A 22,489-nucleotide genomic window follows, 5' to 3' on the forward strand; every position below is an offset into this window, starting at 1 on the left:
TTCGTTTTTTTTGGGGGGGGGGCATTTTTGTTATATGCCACCCTGGCAATTTTTCTTTAAGTGGTGATGTGAAATATGCATGCCTCGCCCAGAAACCAACCCTCTGCCTCGTCTCATTCATTTCCAGTGATAACAGTCCTCAGTATGTGTAGCGGGGGTGAGGTCTGTGTAGAGGTGACTATGTGCCAGGGTATGGATAAACTTGGTCCTCTCCCTGAAGCGCAGGTCTTGCAGCCAGGTTGAGCAAGACTCAGCATAGACTCAAGACTAAACAGACTATGTTGCCAACTCTTATTGTCATTGTCAAAATAACACAAACAGACCTGGGATCAGACGATGGACTCCGGCAGTGGGGGGTGGAGACTCCGGTGGGGGGGTAGTGGAGACTCCGGTAGTGGAGACTCCGGTAGTGGGGGGGTAGTGAGACTCCGGTAGTGGGGGGTAGTGGAGACTCCGGTAGTGGGGGGTAGTGGAGACTCCGGTAGTGGGGGGTAGTGGGGGGTGGGGGGTAGTGGAGACTCCGGTAGTGGGGGGGTAGTGGAGACTCCGGTAGTGGGGGGGTAGTGGAGACTCCGGTAGTGGGGGGTGGTAGTGGAGACGCCGGTAGTGGGGGGTGGTAGTGGAGATGCCGGTAGTGGGGGGTGGTAGTGGAGATGCCGGTAGTGGGGGGTGGTGGTAGTGGGGGGTGGTAGAGACGCTGGTAGTGGGGGGGTGGGAGACGCCGGTAGTGGGGGGTGGTAGTGGAGACGCCGGTAGTGGGGGGTGGTAGTGGAGACGCCGGTAGTGGGGGGTGGTAGTGGAGACGCCGGTAGTGGGGGGGTGGGGGACGCCGGTGTGGGGGGTAGTGGAGACGCCGGTAGTGGGGTGGGGGGTGGTAGTGTGTGTGTGGGGGGGGGTTTAGAGCAGCGTTTCATTCATTGTAAAGAACATGCACATATGGGAATGAAATGTATCCCCAGTGTGTCTGTTACTCAGGAATGGTCTGCAGCTCCATCTATGCTTGTGAATGTGCTTCCCCCTAGTGGTGTGTGTGTGTTTGAAAGAGTTGTGCGAGAGAGAGGCGTTGCAGTTCATGTGACGAACATGCTCCGGGTAAAGAATGCCTCAGCTCCTCATTTCAAGCTCCCCCCACCAGCACCCCTCTCCTCCACTCTTCTCTGTCCAGCAGCATCTCTCATCTCTCCATCCTGCTCTTGATCTTTTTTTTAATCATTCTCTTTCTTTCCTTTTCATCTTTCTCCTATTTAGTGATGTCAATCTTTAAGTTTATCTTTCAATGCACTAACTAGGCATCAATGGGGGGAGATTAGAAAGCAACAAGTTGCCCTAAAGTTTCCTCTCTCCAAACCCCCCTCCCTGAGAGGGAAGTTGAGATGTGAAGAAAAATAAACTATTGATTTTTATATATTTTTGTGACCTAAATATAGATGCTATTTTTGGTCCTGTGCTCTGAAGTAGACTTTAATAAGATGTATTTTCTCTCAGATGATTTTGCTCTGCAGTATTTTTTTCTTCTGTTTGTTTGCCCATGTGACCTTCTTCTCCTGCTATTTAAAGCGGCGTGTGTCTGAGAGGGTGGTGGTGGATGGAGGGCACGTTGGCTCTTCTACTGCAGCCCTCACCCTCCCCACCACACACTCCTCTCTCGGGAGGGGGTGGATTGTTGATAGGAGGAAGAGGGGTGGGACAGTTTATGTAATGAGAGGAGAGAGGCTCGCTTCTCCTCACAGAGACAGGGATCCACTTGTAGTTTGGTACCCATTTTTTATTTGCTACAGGGCTATATTGTATACAGCCATGAACTGTGCTGCAATAGGAGGCTGTGTCTTCCGTTAGGGAGAATGCATTGCTGAGTGCAGACACGATATTGTTTTCTACCCCCCCCCACCCCCTTTTTCAGTGTCAATTCCTTGACAAGGTCTAAAGAATCTCTGTTGCATGAGGCTCCAGGCTACAGTATGTGTTTTCAGTTTCCTGAGACCCTATGTGTTTTCCAGGTTGCTTGATGCGACTGGGTAGCCATAAGGGGTCTGGGTAGCCATAAAGGGGTCTGTGGAGGGAAGAGCTCAGCTTGTTGCGGCAGGGGCAGCTCCGCTGTGCGGCCGAGGGGGGGAACGTCGATATACAGCAGCTACCTCTGTTACGTGATGTGCAGCACTCTGCGCTGAGTGCAATGGATGCCCTCCCTGCTCGGGGCATCATTGAGCCAAAATGGCATTTAGGATAATTTTCTGTATCTTGAAGGTAGATAAGATGGGAGTGAAACATTCGTGCCCAATGAGGCGTTCTACATTTCAATTCAACACTTAAAAAGGGCTCTATGGATCCACACACAGTAACCCCTCCCCCACATTGGTTGTCATTGTTTCTGTCCTCCCAGTATAGAAGCGTCAGCTGCTGTGATACCACTCACGGCTGCTTGCGTAGCCCCTTTCTGTGAGGATTGTCACCGCCGTAACTCTCGCCTCACGTGAAGGGAATTAACCATTCTTCTTGTAGCCCTGGTGTGTGTGTGTGTGTGTGTGTGTGTGTGTGACTGAATTTTAGCAATGAGAAGTTTGGACACAATGTTCCTTTCTGGGTCGATGAGTGGAATTGTTGAATTAATGATTTTCCAGCATCTTTTTCATTGTTTTATTCCATTTCACAAGAGTACAACACAATGGGGCAGTTTATGAATGGATCTGAAATGGCCCCTATTCCCTATAGCAGGTTATGAATGGATCTGAAATGGCCCCTATTCCCTATAGCAGGTTATGAATGCGTCTGAAATGGCCCCTATTCCCTATAGCAGGTTATGAATGGATCTGAAATGGCCCCTATTCCCTATAGCACTCTAAGAATGGATCTGAAATGGCCCCTATTCCCTATAGCAGTCTAAGAATGGATCTGAAATGGCCCCTATTCCCTATAGCACTCTAAGAATGGATCTGAAATGGCTCCTATTCCCTATAGCAGTCTAAGAATGGATCTGAAATGGCCCCTATTCCCTATAGCAGGTTATGAATGGATCTGAAATGGCCCCTATTCCCTATAGCAGTCTAAGAATGCATCTGAAATGGCCCCTATTCCCTATAGCAGTCTAAGAATGCGTCTGAAATGGCTCCTATTCCCTATAGCAGGTTATGAATGGATCTGAAATGGCCCCTATTCCCTATAGCAGGTTATGAATGGGTCTGAAATGGCCCCTATTCCCTATAGCAGGTTATGAATGGGTCTGAAATGGCCCCTATTCCCTATAGCAGGTTATGAATGGATCTGAAATGGCCCCTATTCCCTATAGCAGTCTAAGAATGGATCTGAAATGGCCCCTATTCCCTATAGCAGGTTATGAATGGGTCTGAAATGGCCCCTATTCCCTATAGCAGGTTATGAATGGGTCTGAAATGGCCCCTATTCCCTATAGCAGGTTATGAATGGATCTGAAATGGACCCTATTCCCTATAGCAGGTTATGAATGGGTCTGAAATGGACCCTATTCCCTATAGCAGGTTATGAATGGATCTGAAATGGCCCCTATTCCCTATAGCAGGTTATGAATGGGTCTGAAATGGACCCTATTCCCTATAGCAGGTTATGAATGGATCTGAAATGGCCCCTATTCCCTATAGCAGTCTAAGAATGCGTCTGAAATGGACCCTATTCCCTATAGCAGGTTATGAATGGGTCTGAAATGGACCCTATTCCCTATAGCAGGTTATGAATGGATCTGAAATGGCCCCCATTCCCTATAGCAGTCTAAGAATGCGTCTGAAATGGACCCTATTCCCTATAGCAGGTTATGAATGGATCTGAAATGGCCCCTATTCCCTAAGAATGGATCTGAGGTTTCCCTATAGAATGGGTCTGAAATGGACCCTATTCCCTATAGCAGGTTATGAATGGATCTGAAATGGCCCCTATTCCCTATAGCAGTCTAAGAATGCGTCTGAAATGGACCCTATTCCCTATAGCAGGTTAAGAATGGGTCTGAAATGGCCCCTATTCCCTATAGCAGGTTATGAATGGATCTGAATGGATCTGAAATAACCCCTATTCCCTATAGCACTCTAAGAATGGATCTGAAATGGCCCCTATTCCCTATAGCACTCTAAGAATGGATCTGAAATGGCTCCTATTCCCTATAGCAGTCTAAGAATGGATCTGAAATGGCCCTATTCCCTATAGCAGGTTATGAATGGATCTGAAATCTAAGAATGCCCGTATTCCCTATAGCAGGTTATGAATGGATCTGAAATGGCCCCTATTCCCTATAGCACTCTAAGAATGGATCTGAAATGGCCCCTATTCCCTATAGCAGGTTATGAATGAATGGATCTGAAATGGCTCCTATTCCCTATAGCAGTCTAAGAATGGATCTGAAATGGCCCCTATTCCCTATAGCAGGTTATGAATGGATCTGAAATGGCCCCTATTCCCTATAGCAGTCTAAGAATGCGTCTGAAATGGCTCCTATTCCCTATAGCAGGTTATGAATGGGTCTGAAATGGCCCCTATTCCCTATAGCAGGTTATGAATGGGTCTGAAATGGACCCTATTCCCTATAGCAGGTTATGAATGGGTCTGAAATGGCCCCTATTCCCTATAGCAGTCTAAGAATGCGTCTGAAATGGACCCTATTCCCTATAGCAGTCTAAGAATGCGTCTGAAATGGCCCCTATTCCCTATAGTGTGCTACTTAGGTATATTTTAAATTTATTTAACCTTTTATTTAACTAGTTAAGAACAAATTCTTATTTAAAATGATGGCCTACCAAAAGGCCTCATACGGGAGCTGGGATAAAAAATAAAACAAATTTAATAAAAAATATAGGAATAAACACACACCACGACAAGAGACAACACAACATAAAGAGACTTAAGATGACAACACAGCATGGTAGCAACACAACATAACAACAACATGGTAGCAACACAACATGGTAGCAACACAGGGTACAAACATTATTGGGCACAGACAACAGCACAAAGGGCAAGAAGATTGAGACAATACATTGCGCAAAGCAGCCACAACTGTCAGTAAGAGTTTCCATGATTTGCGTCTTTTGAAGGAAGAGATTGAGATGAAACTGTCCAGTTTTGTTGCAGTCCTTACTCTATTGGACCCAGGGCAAACGCGGCCCACCATTTTACATGATAAAAGTACATCTGAAATGTAACATCATTCCACACACACTGATTTGCACCCAATACATTGAGACATGGGATCAATATACGTTGCAGCATTTCAGGGAGCCCTGAATTGTCTCTCTGTCTCTGTCTGTTTTTCCTGTAGAGGGATGGACTGATCTGTTAACATAGAGAAAGAAACACAAACTCCATCTTGTGAATACCCTCCTCTCCATCTTGTGAATACCCTCCTCTCCATCTTGTGAATTACCCTCCTCCTCTCCATCTTGTGAATTACCCTCCTCCTCTCCATCTTGTGAATTACCCTCCTCCTCTCCATCTTGTGAATTACCCTCCTCCTCTCCATCTTGTGAATTACCCTCCTCCTCTCCATCTTGTGAATTACCCTCCTCCTCTCCATCTTGTGAATTACCCTCCTCCTCTCCATCTTGTGAATTACCCTCCTCCTCTCCATCTTGTGAATTACCCTCCTCCTCTCCATCTTGTGAATTACCCTCCTCCTCTACATCTTGTGAATAACCCTCCTCCTCTACATCTTGTGAATAACCCTCCTCCTCTACATCCCTCAGACTCCACTTTTTTTGTCAACCTGATGTGATGCAGTAAAGTTGCCCATTGATGCTTTTTTTGCCCAGGAGTGTTTTAATTCTTAAGATGGCCAGGGAATCTGCTTCTCTTTTCACTCTGTGCTGTGCTCTCCCTCCTTTTTTTGTTCACTTTCCCTCTTCTCATTATTCTGCTCTCTTTCTATTTTTAGCCACCCCTAGGATCCCTGCTCTCCCTCCCTCTTGTGCTTCTTGTTCGTCATCACCCCCCCCTCTTCCCCAGCTCGGTGCTAGATAATAATGGCTACTGCCTGCATGAATCTTTCATCATCTGTGGGTTGGTTCCTCTGCTGCAGTGCTACTCATGGTGCATGATGGTTTTGGGGTGGGGTGATGGGAAGCATTGGTTCCCACCCTGAACATCCTGCATCTGATGGCTTTGGGTAGCGAGAGGTGTGTGTTAGTCAGGCAGGGACTAGGGGGTGAAGGGCAGAAGCTGTCTAAAAATAGCAGTGCTCCCTCCTGACAAGGAGAGCAGAGAATGTCACTAGAACATCAGTCCGGACTCCTTGTACATCCATCTATCCTGCTTGGGCTCCGCTGTCTGTAGTCTTCGTTATAACCACTTGTTTAATAGACCTTTTCTCTTCAGCCAACTGTAAAGACCATTTGTCAAGAGGCCTTGTTTTAAAATGAGTCAGCGTAGCTTATTGATAACGTTGTAGAATTTATACTTAGTTTATTTTCTTTCAGTTCCACGTTTGTGCGTTGTCATGTGGATTAATAACGTTGTTGGGTGTGTCTCCTTGACTGATTTGCTGTTGACACGGATGTTCTATTTGAACCGATTGCCATCCAGTCACCTGTGAAGGCTCCAGTCACCTGTGAAGGCTCCAGTCACCTGTGAAGGCTCCAGTCACCTGTGAAGGCTCCAGTGCTGTGAAGGCTCCAGTCACCTGTGAAGGCTCCAGTCACCTGTGAAGGCTCCAGTGCTCCACTGTTGCTGTTTTGATCATCCGAAAAGCAGTCCGACCAGAAATGATGGCGTCACAATTTAGCTAAGATAAAGGAATTTTCTCTGCAATTAGTTTCTTTTGAAAGCCTTGACAGGAATTGCATGAGGACACTTCATGTTAATGTATAATGAACAAAAATATAACATGTTGGTTTCATGAGCTGAAATAAAAGATTTCAGACATTTTCCATATTGCTTATTTCTCTAAAATGTTGTGCACAAATTTGCTTACATCCCTGTTAGTGAGTATTTCTCCTTCGCCAAGATAATCCATCCACCTAACAGGTGTGACATATCAAGAAGCTGATTAAACAGCATGATCATTACCCAGGTGCACCTTGTGCTGGAGACAATAAGGCCACTAATGTGCAGTTTTGTTGTGCAACACAATGCCACCGATGTCTCAACTTTTTAAGGGAGCGTGCAATTGGCATGCTGACTGCAGGAATGTCCACCAGAGCGGTTGCCAGAGAATTTAATGTTAATTTCTCTGCCATAAGCCGCCTCCAACACAATTTGAGAATTTGGTAGTATGTCCAACCAGCCTCACGACCACATGTAACCATGCCAGCCCAGGACCTCCACATCCGGCTTCTTCACCTACGGGGTCATCTGAGACCAGCCACCTGGATGGCTGATGAAACTGAGGCGTATTTCCATCTGTAATAAAGCCCTTTTGTGGGGAAAACCTCTGACTGGTTGGGTCTGGCTCCCAAGTGGGTGGGCCTATGTCCTCCCATGCCCACCCATGGCTACACCCCTGCCCAGTCTTGTGAAATCCATAGATTAGGACCTAACTAATTCAGTTCATTTGACTGATATCATTATGACCTTCAAGTCAGTAAAATCATAGCATTAGTTGCATGTGGTGTTGATTTTTGTTCAGTATGTTAGACCCCCAATATATTGGTTATGTCATATATTCCCCACGATATGTTAGCAGTCCATACAGTTTGAAGTGTGGTGTGTATAGTGATTTGGCACCAGGCTGAAATGTTTTGAGAACCTGTACAGGCCTCTCTGTCTACCGGCCTCTCTGTACTGACTTCTCCCCATTTTCTCTTTATCTCCAGTTGTGACTGGAGCCACAGATGGAATCGGGAATGTCTATGCAGAGAAGGTGAGTTTCCTGCATGGGCCCATTATTTCATTTCCTCCATAGAAAAACACACAAGAGCAGTGGTTCCCAGGCTTCTACTCAGTTCCTCACACACACACACACAGTTCCATGTTGAGCTGGAGAACCCTTGTCATTGGGCCATGTGTTTTCGAGTAGTAGTAAAAGCCCAGACATAGTAGTTGGCCGGCCCGTGCTACAGGTCTCTCTCCCAGTCAAGATGTGTTAGTTGGTCGGCCCGTCCTACAGGTCTCTCTCCCAGTCAAGATGTGTTAGTTGGTCGGCCCGTGCTACAGGTCTCTCCCAGTCAAGATGTGTTAGTTGGTCGGCCCGTGCTACAGGTCTCTCTCAGTCAAGATGTGGTAGTTGGTCGGCCCGTGCTACAGGTCTCTCTCTCAGTCAAGACGTGGTAGTAGGCCGGCCCGTGCTACAGGTCTCTCTCTCCCAGTCAAGACGTGGTAGTAGGCCGGCCCGTGCTACAGGTCTCTCTCCCAGTCAAGACGTGGTAGTAGGCCGGCCCGTGCTACAGGTCTCTCTCCCAGTCAAGACGTAGTAGTTGGCCCCGTGCAACAGCGTAGCTTGATTGAGTCTCCCATTCATGTTCAGTAACTGGTGACTGTGTTCAGGTATACTGGAGTGGTGGTGTTCAGTGACTGTGTTCAGGTATACTGGAGTGGTGGTGTTCAGTGACTGTGTTCAGGTATACTGGAGTGGTGGTGTTCAGTGACTGTGTTCAGGTATACTGGAGTGGTGGTGTTCAGTGACTGTGTTCAGGTATACTGGAGTGGTGGTGTTCAGTGACTGTGTTCAGGTATACTGGAGTGGTGGTGTTCGGGTATACCTCGTCTTTTCGCCCCTCAGCTTGCTGGAAAAGGATTTGCCATGATGCTCATCAGTTGCTCCTAGGACAAGCTGGATGACGTTGCCAGGCAGCTTGGTAAGTGTGTGTAGGTGTGTGGATGAGGGGGGTGTGTGTGGATGAGGTGTGTGTGTGTGTGTGCACCTCTTTCTGACTGTCTGGCAGTCATCCCAATGCTAATGGGTGGATCACTATATTCACTTTAATAACGTCACTTTAATAATGTTTACATATCTTGCATTACTCATCTCATGTGTGTATATGTAGATGTGTATATACTGTATTTTACCATCTCCTGCATCTTGCCTATGCTGCTCGGTCATCCATGTATTTATATGTACATATTCTTATTCCATCCCTTTGTGTGTGTGTGTGTGTGATTGTTAAATATTACTGCACTGTCTGAACTAGAAGCACAAGCATTTCACTATACTTGCATTAACATCTGCTAACCATGTGTACGTAACCAAGAATTTGATTTGGAGTATTGTGTGTGTGCACGCACCAGGTCTGCTGACATGTAAGATGGGGGGCCAGTTTAAAAAGATTCCCCAGCCTTTACATCTTTACAGGAACTGTATATAACATGGGGATACACACTCCTGTCTGTGGAAGCCTGGAATCTCTTCAGGTGGAAGCCTGGAATCTCTTCAGGTGGAAGCCTGGAATCTCTTCAGGTGGAAGCCTGGAATCTCTTCAGGTGGAAGCCTGGAATCTCTTCAGGTGGAAGCCTGGAATCTCTTCAGGTGGAAGCCTGGAATCTCTTCAGGTGGAAGCCTGGAATCTCTTCAGGTGGAAGCCTGGAATCTCTTCAGGTCGTCATGGAAAGCTGTCGGGTTGAGGGCACGGTGTGTGGGAAGATGATGTCTAGGTGGGCATGCCTGCGTTGTACACTACGTGTCCAAAAGTATGTGGACACCATTTCAAATGAGTGGATTCAGCTGTTTCAGCCACACCCATCGCTGACAGATGTATAGAATGGAGCACACAGGCATGTAATCACCATACACAAACATTGGCAGTGGAATGGCCCGTACTGAAGAGTTCAGTGACTTTCAACATGGCACCATCAGGATGCCCTGCTAGAGCTTCCCCGGTCAACTGTAAGTGCTGTTATTGTGAAGTGAGAATGTCTAGGAGACAACAGCTCAGCCTGCTAAGTGATAGACCAAACGTCACCGGTGAGTGCTGTAGCGCGTAACAAAATAGTCTCCTCGGTTACAACACTCACTACCAAGTTCCAAACTGCCTCGCAGCAACATCTGCACAATAATTGTTCGTCGGGTTATTCATGAAATGGATTTCCATGGCTGAGCAGCCACACAAAAGCCTAAGATCACCATGTGCAATGCCCCAAGCGGAATTGGTGTAAAGCTCGCCGCCGTTGGACTCTGGAGCAGTGGAAACGCGTTCTCTGGAGTGATGAATCACGCTTCACCATCTTTCATTCCGACTGACTAATCTGGGTTTAGCGGATGCCAGGAGAACACTACCTTCCCGACTGCATAGTGCCAACTGTAAAGTTTGGTGGAGGAGGAACAATGGTCTGCGGCTGTTTTTCCATGGTTCGGGCACCTTAGTTCCAGTGAAGGGAAATCTTAACGCTACAGCATACAATGACATTCTAGACAGCCCTTTCCTGTTACAATCATGACAATGCCACTGTGCACAAAGCAAGGTCCATACAGAAATGGTTTGTCGATCGGAGTGGAAGAACATGACTGGCCTGCACAGAGCTCTGACCTCAACCCCATCTAACACCTTTGGGATGAATTGGAACGCCGCCTGCAAGCCAGGCCTAATCGCCCAACATCAGTTCCTGACCTCACTAATGCTCTTATGACTGAAGTGGAAACGAGTCCCCACCGCAATATTCCAACATCTAGTGGAACGCCTTCCCAGAACAATGGAGGCTGTTACAGCAGCAAAGGAGGGACCAACTCCATATTAATGCCCATGATTTTTGAATGAGATGTTCGACGAGCACGTGTAGGGTATCTGTCCAAGGCTTGTAAAAAAATGTCACCCCTTATCCAGCAGTGGTGACTCCTGGCTGTGTTCAGAAATATCCCTCTCTGTGACTGGCATATCCCCCTGAATTTGTCTCTCGTATCTTACCGGGGCGCACATCAGACAAACGAGTATTCTACGTTCTAATTGTGGCAAGAGTGTTAAAGGAGAAAAGGGAAAGGATTTTTTTTAACTTTTTTTTTTTTTGGTTTGTATTCATCGCCCACTCCTGTTTGAGTCGGTAAAGTTGTGTATTTTCATACTGATTGTTTAATTTTTTTCAATGAGATTACTGTTGAAAGAGGGATCGATCTCCTGTTGGATGGGACATGGAACGTGCTTAGTGCAGTCAGTGAATGGGCTGACTGATGATAACGTATGAATGTGAGTATGTAGGCCATAGGAAGTGGAGACTACTTGATGGGCGTGTTTTTTTTCAGGTTCTCTACATAACGCGACGTTAGCTTTGCTGCCTCCTGTCTGCACTAAAACTATAGCTGATTAGGAAAGCATTGAAACAGCCAGACAACCATATACATCTCTCCTCCTATATGTACTGCTCATCATTAATGTAATATTGTATTCATGTCCCACCGTTAACATCAAGTGTTTTCCTCCTGTTTATAGAGGAGCAATACAAGGTGGAGACCAAGACCATCGCTGTGGACTTTGGTCTGTCGGACATCTACCCCAAGATCGAAGCTGGACTGGCAGGCCTGGAGATGGGAGTGTTGGGTAGGTGTTCCTTCTGCCTGGTCAGCCTCGCTCTGTGTACCACAACTTCAACACACCATGTTCTCATCTGTTTCACAAACCACATACTGACATCGGTCTCATAATCTACACAGATAAAACGACTCGCACGCACACTTTTGACATTGCGCATTTTGTTTGTTGTACCGAGGTAAATGTGTCAGTTTAAAATAAAAAACTTATGGGTGTCCACATGTATATAATGTACTCGATACCATCTACTGCATCTTGCCTATGCCGTTCTGTACCATCACTCAATCTTATCTTTATGTACATATTCTTTAACTCTTTACACGTGTGTGTGTGTGTGTGTGTGTATGGTAGTAGTTTTGGAATTGTTAGATTACTCGTTGGTTATTACTGCGTTGTCGGATCTAGAAGCACAAGCATTTCGCTACACTCGCATTATCATCTGCTAACCATGTGTATGTGACCATTATCATCTGCTAACCATGTGTATGTGACCATTATCATCTGCTAACCATGTGTATGTGACCATTAACATCTGCTAACCATGTGTATGTGACCATTAACATCTGCTAACCATGTGTATGTGACCATTAACATCTGCTAACCATGTGTATGTGACCATTAACATCTGCTAACCATGTGTATGTGACCATTAACATCTGCTAACCATGTGTATGTGACCATTAACATCTGCTAACCATGTGTATGTGACCATTAACATCTGCTAACCATGTGTATGTGACAAATACATTTGATTTGACTGTCCGGTCGTGCCGCTGGTCCGTGGACTGTACTTTGACTCCTTAGAAAATAAGATTCAGTCAGTCCTGGAGTTGTGACCCTAAAAATCTAAAACGGTAGAAGTGTTACTCTCAGTGTAGTCATTCAGAATGAACCGCCTACTAGTATGCCCTAGGATGTACCTACAGAGTTGATTCGTTTTCAGATATCACTCTCCGTCAGTCCACATTCTTGCTGTGTGACTGTCACTTTCAGACAAGACCATTGTTCTTTGTGTGAGAGCCCATAAGTACATGTGCTGCTTGGCTTGCTCGTCCAGTTTAAGGTGTGGTTGTGTGCACTTTTTATGAACACCTTGCTCTCATAAGGTCATGCTGCCCCCTGGTGGCGTTCAAGTGTAACAGCAGCAGTTTTTAATTTCTTTTATTGCCAATAACTATGGTCTCGTCTGCTTTTAAATAAAAACAATTATTCAACAGTGAACAATGTTGGAATCTCCTATCCCTACCCTGAATACTTCCTGCATATTCCTGACCTGGACAACGTGAGTAATTAAAAAAAACAGTTGAGTTCCAAAATGTTCCGAGTGTTACTTTAGCTGTAGAAAATAAACTAAGACTGTTTGTGTTCGGAATGATTTAAAGATTCAATCTGGGATCTTAAGCACAACAAATTCGTAACATATCACACTATTTGCAAAATTGGTAACGCATAGTTAATGACGTAGTACACAACTGGAACCTGTTTTGGCTCTTCAGAACCACTTTGAAAACTGTTTGAAATTATTCAAGTTTGAGAGGAGTTTTTACACTTAAACCAATGTTTTTCTTCTACATTCTAGTTCATCACCAACATGATCTCTGTTTGCCAGGTAAGAGTTCTCTTGTTTCTGGAGCAGTTCTGAGTGTATATGTATACCATAGATTTATCATCTAGTATATTTATTTTTTTATCAGTGACGCTGTGCACTTTGTCTCTGAGGCAAAGTTCAGGGTTTTCAGCGGTAAGACGACGTATTGGCGACACGCTGGTATCACTGGCACAGACTGCATGTAGACGGGCGACACGCTGGTATCACTGGCACAGACTGCATGTAGACGGGCGACACGCTGGTATCACTGGCACAGACTGCATGTAGACGGGCGTCCATCTTTCTCTCGTCCTCTTCACCCACCCATTCTTTCCTCTCCTCCTTCGCTGTTGCTGCTGTGCTACCTGCAGGTTCCCAGAGCATCGGTGAACTACACAACTGTCATTGTTCACCCATAGACTACCCTTTCTTACCCTTCCTCTCTTTCTCTCTTGCCCTGCCGCTCATGTGACTGAAATGTACCAGTGTGCCATACATCTCCCATAATGCAACTGGGGTAAATCTGTAGTGGGATCTAAAGTTCATCGCTGGTCCTGTATAACTTTAAATGACAGTATTTTTATTTTTTTAGAGACAACTTTCTTGTCCAATCATTTTGTCTGGAAATGTAATATTTGCATAAAGTGTGATCTGTAGTGTCCCACGTGTTTTATTTATATGGTACTGTATATGCTGCAGCCACTGATTCCTGACCTGTTCTGTCAGATCGTTGACCTGTTGCTCAGGAGTTGACCTTTGCCTTTTCAGATGACCCGTCTTGTCTTGCCCAGAATGGTTCAGAGGTGAGTTGGTTTCCTTTTTTAGAAGTGCTGTTGCCACATTTCATAAAGAAACGTACATTCAGTTTTTATTTGCCTTAGTGCCAAACTAGGTAGTCTGAGGCAGTTCTTTATGGGGTTTTACATCTAAGTCAAATTCTTGTCATGACAATGTGGTGCTTCACCATAAAACTATAAATTCTAAATAAAATCCTTTGTCAACCTGAGTGGTTGTTTTTTTTTTTTTTTTTTTTTTTTTTTTTTTTTCACCCACCTCCCTCTAATGCTAGTGTGGGTACTAGTCTGAGCGGTCATTCCACTCCTTGTCACTCTAATTCCATAAAGAGTTTGCAAGAGGGCAGAAACGGGCTGTGGCACTCAGGCTATTCCAATGCTGGAACCTACATCAGAAAAGCCTAAATGTGCTCTTAGAAGGACCATGATATGAAGACAGCTTGATGTTTAGAACAGGAGACCAAGGGTGTTATCCAGAGGCTACACTAATACACAGCTCCTCCTCCCAGCTCCCCCACCACCCAGCTGCGCCTTCCCCTTCTCCCAGCTCCCCCACCACCCAGCTGCGCCTCCCCTGCTTCTTTCTAGCCCTCTTTCTTTGTTCCCCATTCTGACCAGCTGTTTTTCAATTCACACAAAGTGCGCCCTCGGATTGGCTCGGACGAATCACATGGGATCTCTGGGCCAATGGAAAGGTGAGGGGCCAACCAACCCCATTTTCACTACATCACTGCAGCAACAGGGGCACAAACTACGTCAGCAAGCGACTGCCATGGCAACCCACACAGTGACTTTGATTACTGTGTGTGGCAGTTTACAGTGGAACTAGTCTGCTTGTACTCTGACAAACAGACCACGGCACCTTCCAGCGCGCCATAGCAGAACAAGAGAAGTCCTCTCATCCCCTTTTGTTTTGTGTTTTTCAGGTCCAAAGGTGTGGTCCTCAACATCTCTGCTAGTGGCATGTACCCTGTCCCACTCCTCACTGTATACTCCTCTTCCAAGGCAAGGGCCACTCATAGACCTCTATATACAGACCTGCACCACCCGCAGACCGACAGATACAACACGTGTTTATAAAATGTTCCATAGTAGGATTTGTTACATATAGCGAAACCTTTTGGTTCTCCAGCTGTAGTTCAGTAGGGGGCGCTCTCTCTCATATTCTAAGGGATTTATTGGCATGGGGAAACGTATGTTTACAAAGCAAATTATAAACAATCAGTAAACATTTACACTCAGTTTTAAAAGAATATAGACATTTCAAATGCTATATTATTGGCCATGTACAGTGTTAAAGTATGAAAGGGAAAATAAATACAGATATTGGTTGTATTTTCAATGTTTGTGCTCCTCTGGTTAGCCTTTTGTCATGGCAACGGGCCACAAATCTTACTACTGATGTCACACTGGCATTTTGCCTAACAGATATGGGACTTTATCAATGTTTTGATTTGTTTTCAAAGTCTTTATGGGTTTGTGTTCTGTGGGGAAATGTGTCTCTATTGTGGTCATACATTTGGCAGGTTAGGAGGTGTAGCTCAGTTTGTACTTCATTTTGTGGGCAGTGGACACAGGCAGACGTGGCTCTCGAAGACAGCGAGGCTATGGTCAGTCTGTAGACAGTCAAGGATTTTCTTAATTTGGGGTCAGTCTATGGTCAGGTATTCTGCCACTGTACACTCTGTTTAGGGACAGATAGCATTCCAATTTGCTCTTTTTTTTATTATTGATACTTTCCTGTGTCAAACAGTTTATTTTTGCTTTCTCAAAATTTGGTTTGGTCTAAATTTGTTTCTGTCCTGGGACTCTGTGGGGTCTGTTTGTGAACAGAGCCCCAGAACCAGCTGGCTGAGGGGACTCTTCTCTAGGTTCATCTCTCTGTAGGTGAGAATTTTGTGGTGGAATGTGTGTAGCACTTTCTTTTAGGTGGATGTAGAATTGAACAGCTGTTTTCTGGATGTAGATAACTAGCGGGTATTGGCCTAATTCTGCTCTGCATCGTTTGGGGTTTTCCATTGTACACAAAAAGTATATTTTTGCAGAATTCTGCATGTAGAGTCTCAATTGGGTGTTTGTCCCATTTTGTGAATTCTTGGTTGGGGAGTGGACCTGTTCATTAACTGATTTTAAGTATTTCATAAAAAATATATATTTTGTCACATACTAATTGGGATGTTGCGTTTCATGTTCCTTTTGATGGCGTAGAAAGTCTGTAGATGATGATGATAATATCTCTTGGTACCTTTAGGCTTTTTTGGACTTTTTCCTCTCGTGGACTTCAGGAGGAGTACAAGGCCAAGGGAATCATTGTCCAGGTAGGAACTCTCCCTGTTTACCTGGGCCACTTTCAAGCAGGACACCACGTTGGGCAACGTTCAGGTACAATTGTGTTATGTAGAACAAACATGCCTCTCTAGCAGGTAGAATAGGATAAGGGATCACCTCAGCTCTTTATGGAATTTCTATCGGCAACGTTTGCATACAAAACATGACCCTGTTCGCTACTTATTTCCATCTGACTTATTCTCAATCAGTTCCACAAAGCTAGCTATGGCTACACCGTACAGTTCTACAAAGCTAGCTATGGCTACACCGTACAGTTCTACAAAGCTAGCTATGGCTACACCGTACAGTTCCACAAAGCTAGCTATGGCTACACCGTACAGTTCTACAAAGCTAGCTATGGCTACACCGTATAGTTCTACAAAGCTAGCTATGGCTACACCGTACAGTTCCACAAAGCTAGCTATGGCTACACCGTACAGTTCCACAAAGCTAGCTATGGCTACACCGTACAGTTCTACAAAGCTAGCTATGGCTACACCGTACAGTTCCACAAAGCTAGCTATGGCTACACCGTACAGTTCTACAAAGCTAGCTATGGCTACACCGTACAGTTCTACAAAGCTAGCTATGGCTACACCGTATAGTTCTACAAAGCTAGCTATGGCTACACCGTACAGTTCCACAAAGCTAGCTATGGCTACACCGTACAGTTCCACAAAGCTAGCTATGGCTACACCGTACAGTTCTACAAAGCTAGCTATGGCTACACCGTACAGTTCCACAAAGCTAGCTATGGCTACACCGTACAGTTCCACAAAGCTAGCTATGGCTACACCGTACAGTTCCACAACTCAATCTAATCCTGGTCCTGAGGACCCAACGTTTGTATTGTTTTTGCCTTGGCACTCATACACTTGTACCCCTTTGGGGTCCCAGATTGGGAAACACTAACTCAACAGGTCTCAAGTCGTGTCTTTAACGTGGATACTGTTGCTGTATATACATTGTTTAATTTTCAGCTAAACTTTCTCTCTGTCTTGCATATTTTGTTTTCTAGAGTGTAGTGCCCTCTGTGGCCACCAAAATGACCCGTATCAAGAAGCCCACCCTGGACAAGCCCACCCCTGAGTCCTATGTGGCCGTGGAGCTGAACACCATCGGACTGCAGAGCCAGACGGCTACTTCCCCCACGCTGTAATGGTTGGACTGCCCCCCCCCCTTTTTGGACAAGTCGAGGTAGTCCATCCCAGTTTCTGTACGTTTTCTTCTGTTTGGTGCAGAACGTTCTGAGCTGATATGATCTGTTTGTCATGTAGAAGTATTTTGTTTCACGTCACTGAATAATGAATGCACCCTCTGTGTACAGTGCATTCGTAAAGTATTCAGACCCCTTGACTTTTTCCACATTTTGTTAAGTTGTAGCCTTATTCTAAAATGTATTCAAATGTTTTATTCTCATCCACACACAATACTCCCTAATGACAAAGTGAAAACGAGTGACTTTTAAACTATTTTTAAAAAACATTTATAAAAAAAAATAAACCCATAACTTATTTACATAAGTATTCAGACCCTTTGCTATGAGACTTTAAATTGAGCTCAGGTGCATCCTGTTTTCATTGATCATCCTTGATGTTTCTACAACTTGATTGGAGTCCGCCTGTGGTAAATTCAATTGATTGGACATGATTTGGAAAGGCACGCGCCTGTCTGTATAAGGTCCCATAGTTGACAGTGCATGTCAGAGCAAAAACCAGGCTGAGGTCAAAAGGAGTTGTCCATCGAGCTCCAGGACAGGATTTTTTTCGAGGCACAGATCCCCAAGAACACAGTGGCCTCCATTCTTAAATGGAAGAAGTTTGGAACCACCAAGACTCTTCCTAGAGCTGGCCGCCCAGACAAACTGAGCAATCTGGGGAAAAGGGCCTTGGTCAGGGAGGTGACAAAGAACCCGATGGTCACTGACGGTGCTCCAGAGTTCCTCTGTGGAGATGGGATAAACTTTCAGAAGGACAACCATCTCTGCAGCACTTCACCAATCAGGCCTTTGTCGTAGAGTGGCCAGACAGAAGCCACTCTTCAATCAAGCGGGCTGTCATGGCCTTTTGAGTGTGCCAAAAGGCACCTAAAGGTCTCTCAGCCCATGAGAAACAAGATTCTAATGAAACCAAGATTGAACTCTTTGGCCTGAATGGCAAGTGCCACATCTGGAGGAAACCTGGCACCATCCCTACGGTGAAGCATGGGGGTGGCAGCATTATGCTGTGGGGATGTTATTCAGGGACTGGGAGACTAGTCAGGATTGAGGCAAAGATGACCGGAGAAAAGTACAGAGATCCTTGATGCTCCAGACCGCTCAGGACCTCAGACTGGGATGAAGGGTCACCTTCCAACAAGACAATGGCACACAGCCAAGACAAGACGACGCAGGAGTGGCTTTGGGACAAGTATCTGAACGTCATTGAGTGGCCCAGCCAGAGCCCGGACTTGAACCCAATCAAACATCTCTGGAGAGATGTGAAAATAGCTGTTCAGTGTCGCTCTCCATCCAACCTGACAGAGCTTGAGAGGATCTGCAGAGAAGAATGTGAGAAACTCCCCAAATACAGGTGTGCCAAGCTTGTCGTGTCCTATCCAAGAAGACTCAAGGCTGTAATTGCTGCCAAAGGTGCTTCAACAAAGTACTGAATAAAGGGTCTGAATACTTATGTAAATGTTTTTTTTAAATTATTTTTATTATACATTTACAGAATTGTCTAACCTGTTTTTAGTTGTGACATTGCGGGGGGGGGAACTATTTAATCTATTTTAGAATAAGGCTGTAATGTAACAATGTGGAAAAAGCCAAGGGGTCTGAATACTTTCCGAATGCACTAAACATTAAACACCTATTGAGTTGCACCTCCACCTTTTGCCCTCAACAGTCTCAATTCATTGGGGCATGGACTCTACAAGGTGTCGAAAGCGTTCCACAGGGATGCTGGTCCATGTTGACTCCACTGCTTCTCACAGTTGTCAAGTTGGCTGGATGTTCTTTGGGTGGTGGACCATTCTTGATACACACAGGGAAACTGAGTGTGGAAAAACCCAGCAGCGTTGCAGTTCTGGACTCAAACCGGTGTGCCTGGCACCTACTACCATACCCCGTTGAAAGACACTTAAATATTTTTGTCTTGCCTATTCACCCTCTGAATGGCACACATACACAAGACTTAACAATCTGTCTCGTCCCCTTCATCTACACTGATTTTTGAAGATTTAAGAGGTGACATCAATAAGGGATCATAACTTTCATCCGGATTCACCTGGTCAGTCTGTCATGGAAAGAGCAGGTGTTCTTAATGTTCTGTATAGTATGTCCACACTGAGTGCTAACTAACCTCTTGCCACTGGGCTGGCTGACCACTGTCCTGGTGGCTATTAACCTGGTCCTCTGTCTTCAGGCCTGGCTGACCACTGTCCTGGTGCCTATTAACTTGGTCATCTACTTCGGGGCCAGGATGAACCGAGCCCAACGCACCGGATACCTGAAGAGGAGGAAGCTGAGGGAACTGGCCAGCCAGAGCAATGGGAAGAGTGACAGGCTGAAGAGCGAGTAAAACCAACTCCATAGCAACAAATGGAGACTAGAAGCTGACCATAGAACTTCCATTCAACTACCCTGGACTGTGTCTGTGTTGATCAGCCCCCTCCAGACGTTTCACATTGTTTAGTTTTAGCCATAAACTGGCACACCTGATTCCATTAGTTGACTAATGGTGTCAGGTGTGCCATTTTAGGGTTAAAACCATGTGAAACGTCTGGGGAAGCCTGATTTAGAGGGTTGGGCAATGCTGCATTAGATAATGTTGTTGAAATTTCACTATTTTTGTGTGTCACGAGTCCATATTGATGTAACTTTAGCAAGTCTCTCTGAATAAAGTGGTAACTGGCCACAGTGGCAGGAACAAAATAAATGAAAGGAAAAGGTCTTTGTTCTCGGCACAGGGAATAGTTATTTTTCTATGTATCAAAAATGAATTGGTGATAAGAATCTCAGGCACTTTACGAAGTTGTGTTTATACGCTGTGGCTGAAAAGTGTACAAGTGATAATCTTAATCCCTCCTGTCCTTGATTCCTAATTTCCTTAACACCTCTCTAAGCTCATTGGAGAACAGGCTCAAAGGTCCCACCCCTCGAACCCCTTCCAATGAGCTTCCAGAGGGAGGAATCAAGAACCCGGATAGTCAGTTGATGGCTTGTAACGTTTCAGACCTTAGCCCATGTAAGGAACTCTCTCCAGCCTCCGTTTGTCTTGTCTTGAGCTGAGTTGTTGTCTTTTTTGTGTGGTTGTTTTTGTGGATTTGTTTTGTTTCCTAGTTCTAAGTTGTCCAACCGCAATCTTGTAAGGTTGTTTTATGGATTTGATGGAGGGAAACAAAAGTACATTCTTTTCTCTCTTTCTCATCCAGTTCATGTTGGTTTTGGTCCAACGAGGGACTCTGGCACATTGAAGTCCTTGTATGGAGCTCTGAACGAGTGACCATAATAGTTGACAAGCTGACTACACGCTGTTGGCTTACAGCTCATACATTGTATTGCAGATACCAAAGATTGTATGTATTATATTGTGCAAGATTGCCTCTTTTGTACAACGAGCACAACTCTTTCTGACTGTGTTTGTATGGGGGTTTTGACTGTGTTTGTATGGGGGTTTTGACTGTGTTTGTATGGGGGTTTGGACTGTGTTTGTATGGGGGTTTGGACTGTGAGGGCCTTGGCTCTCTTTATGCCTTGTTCAGACTTTAACCGTGGTGCCTTTTTTTATAGAGTTTTCAGTGTGAAACTCCCCCAGTTTTACATGATCAGGGATGTTGAGCAGTGAATTGCCATGAACTCCTGCTACTTTGCACCTGTATAATATTCAGAACTTTGCTATGATTTATAACATTGCACAGTATTTTTTTTAATGTGCTCTGTAGTTTCACTCAACTTTTTGTATGATTTCTGGGTAATATTAATGAACATGTACTATGCTGTTTTAAAAGGGATTCAAATGCTAAGTTTATATTCCTTGTGTTAAAAGAAAAAAAGTTTATAAAACATGGCGTATGCTTTTCTCCGGTGTTCCTTTGTGTTAAGATTAATTCCAAATGGCACCCTGTTCCCTTAGTGCACTACTCAAAAGTAGTGTACTATAGGAAACAGTGTACTGTTTGGGGGCACAACCAATGTGTTTCCCAGCCTCCATCTTTATTAAGATTTTGGGGCCAAAACTCTTATGTCACTTTATGATGTCACAACCGGTAATCCACCATTGTCATAGAGTTCCAAGAACAACAACCAACAGCTGTCTGCATGTGGAATGGCCAGAGACTAGGCAACAGCTGTCTGCATGCGGAATGGCCAGAGACTAGGCAACAGCTGTCTGCATGCGGAATGGCCAGAGACTAGGCAACAGCTGTCTGCATGCGGAATGGCCAGAGACTAGGCAACAGCTGTCTGCATGCGGAATGGCCAGAGACTAGGCAACAGCTGTCTGCATGCGGAATGGCCAGAGACTACGCAACAGCTGTCTGCATGTGGAATGGCCAGAGACTAGGCAACAGCTGTCTGCATGTGGAATGGCCAGAGACTAGGCAACAGCTGTCTGTATGCGGAATGGCCAGAGACTAGGCAACAGCTGTCTGCATGCGGAATGGCCAGAGACTAGGCAACAGCTGTCTGCATGCGGAATGGCCAGAGACTAGGCAACAGCTGTCTGCATGCGGAATGGCCAGAGACTAGGCAACAGCTGTCTGCATGCGGAATGGCCAGAGACTACGCAACAGCTGTCTGCATGCGGAATGGCCAGAGACTACGCAACAGCTGTCTGCATGCGGAATGGCCAGAGACTAGGCAACAGCTGTCTGCATGCGGAATGGCCAGAGACTAGGCAACAGCTGTCTGCATGCGGAATGGCCAGAGACTAGGCAACAGCTGTCTGCATGCGGAATGGCCAGAGACTAGGCAACAGCTGTCTGCATGTGGAATGGCCAGAGATTAGGCAACAGCTGTCTGCATGTGGAATGACCAGAGACTATGCAACGGCTGTCTGCATGTGGAATGACCAGAGACTAACCAACAGCTGTCTGCATGCGAAATGACCAGAGACTATGTCAAGACGAATGATAAGTGGCTACTTCTCTGGATATTTAAAGTTTACTTTATTGCTTCTTACTGTGTTTCATTTGAGACCTTTACACGGAAATGAAAATAATTGGATAAAACTGATATGAGTTTTAACTTTTTGCTATAAATAACTTTTAATGTCAAAGGAGGGACACAAGAACATATGAGATAATGTTTTATTGTGTTTAGTTGTGTGAGGAATACCTAGATCTTACTGGGTTGAATGATTTAGCTTGGAAGGTCTAATCAAAGACATTTCAAAGCA

The 22,489-nt window shown here is 45.2% G+C and overlaps 1 protein-coding gene across 12 annotated transcripts in view; it reads left to right on the forward strand.

Annotated features, from left to right (window-relative positions):
- LOC118358791 (very-long-chain 3-oxoacyl-CoA reductase-A-like) overlaps positions 1–21,172 on the forward strand; it is a 74,173-nt gene extending 53,001 nt beyond the window's left edge. For 5 of the 12 annotated variants that reach the window (XR_008080576.1, XR_008080578.1, XR_008080582.1 and 2 more), the window contains 3 exons: positions 7,764–8,744; positions 11,304–11,411; positions 12,620–12,662. Coding sequence is in view for 1 of the 12 variants with exons in the window: in XM_052480773.1 (XP_052336733.1) it covers positions 7,764–7,810; positions 11,304–11,411; positions 12,620–12,684; positions 12,982–13,011; positions 13,759–13,793; positions 14,711–14,864 (439 nt within the window). In the remaining 11 variants the exon portion in view is untranslated. Of the gene's footprint in view, positions 1–6,534; positions 6,879–7,763; positions 8,745–11,303; positions 11,412–12,619; positions 12,685–12,981; positions 13,012–13,758; positions 13,794–14,710; positions 15,672–16,035; positions 16,103–17,130; positions 17,310–19,516 lie in introns of those variants that run through there. The other 7 variants (XM_052480773.1, XR_008080580.1, XR_008080581.1 and 4 more) reach the window with 7 other exon arrangements.
- The last annotated feature ends 1,317 nt before the right edge of the window (positions 21,173–22,489 follow it).

The sequence above is a fragment of the Oncorhynchus keta genome, chromosome 26 (genome assembly GCF_023373465.1).
Source record: "Oncorhynchus keta strain PuntledgeMale-10-30-2019 chromosome 26, Oket_V2, whole genome shotgun sequence".
Lineage (NCBI taxonomy): Eukaryota > Metazoa > Chordata > Actinopteri > Salmoniformes > Salmonidae > Oncorhynchus > Oncorhynchus keta.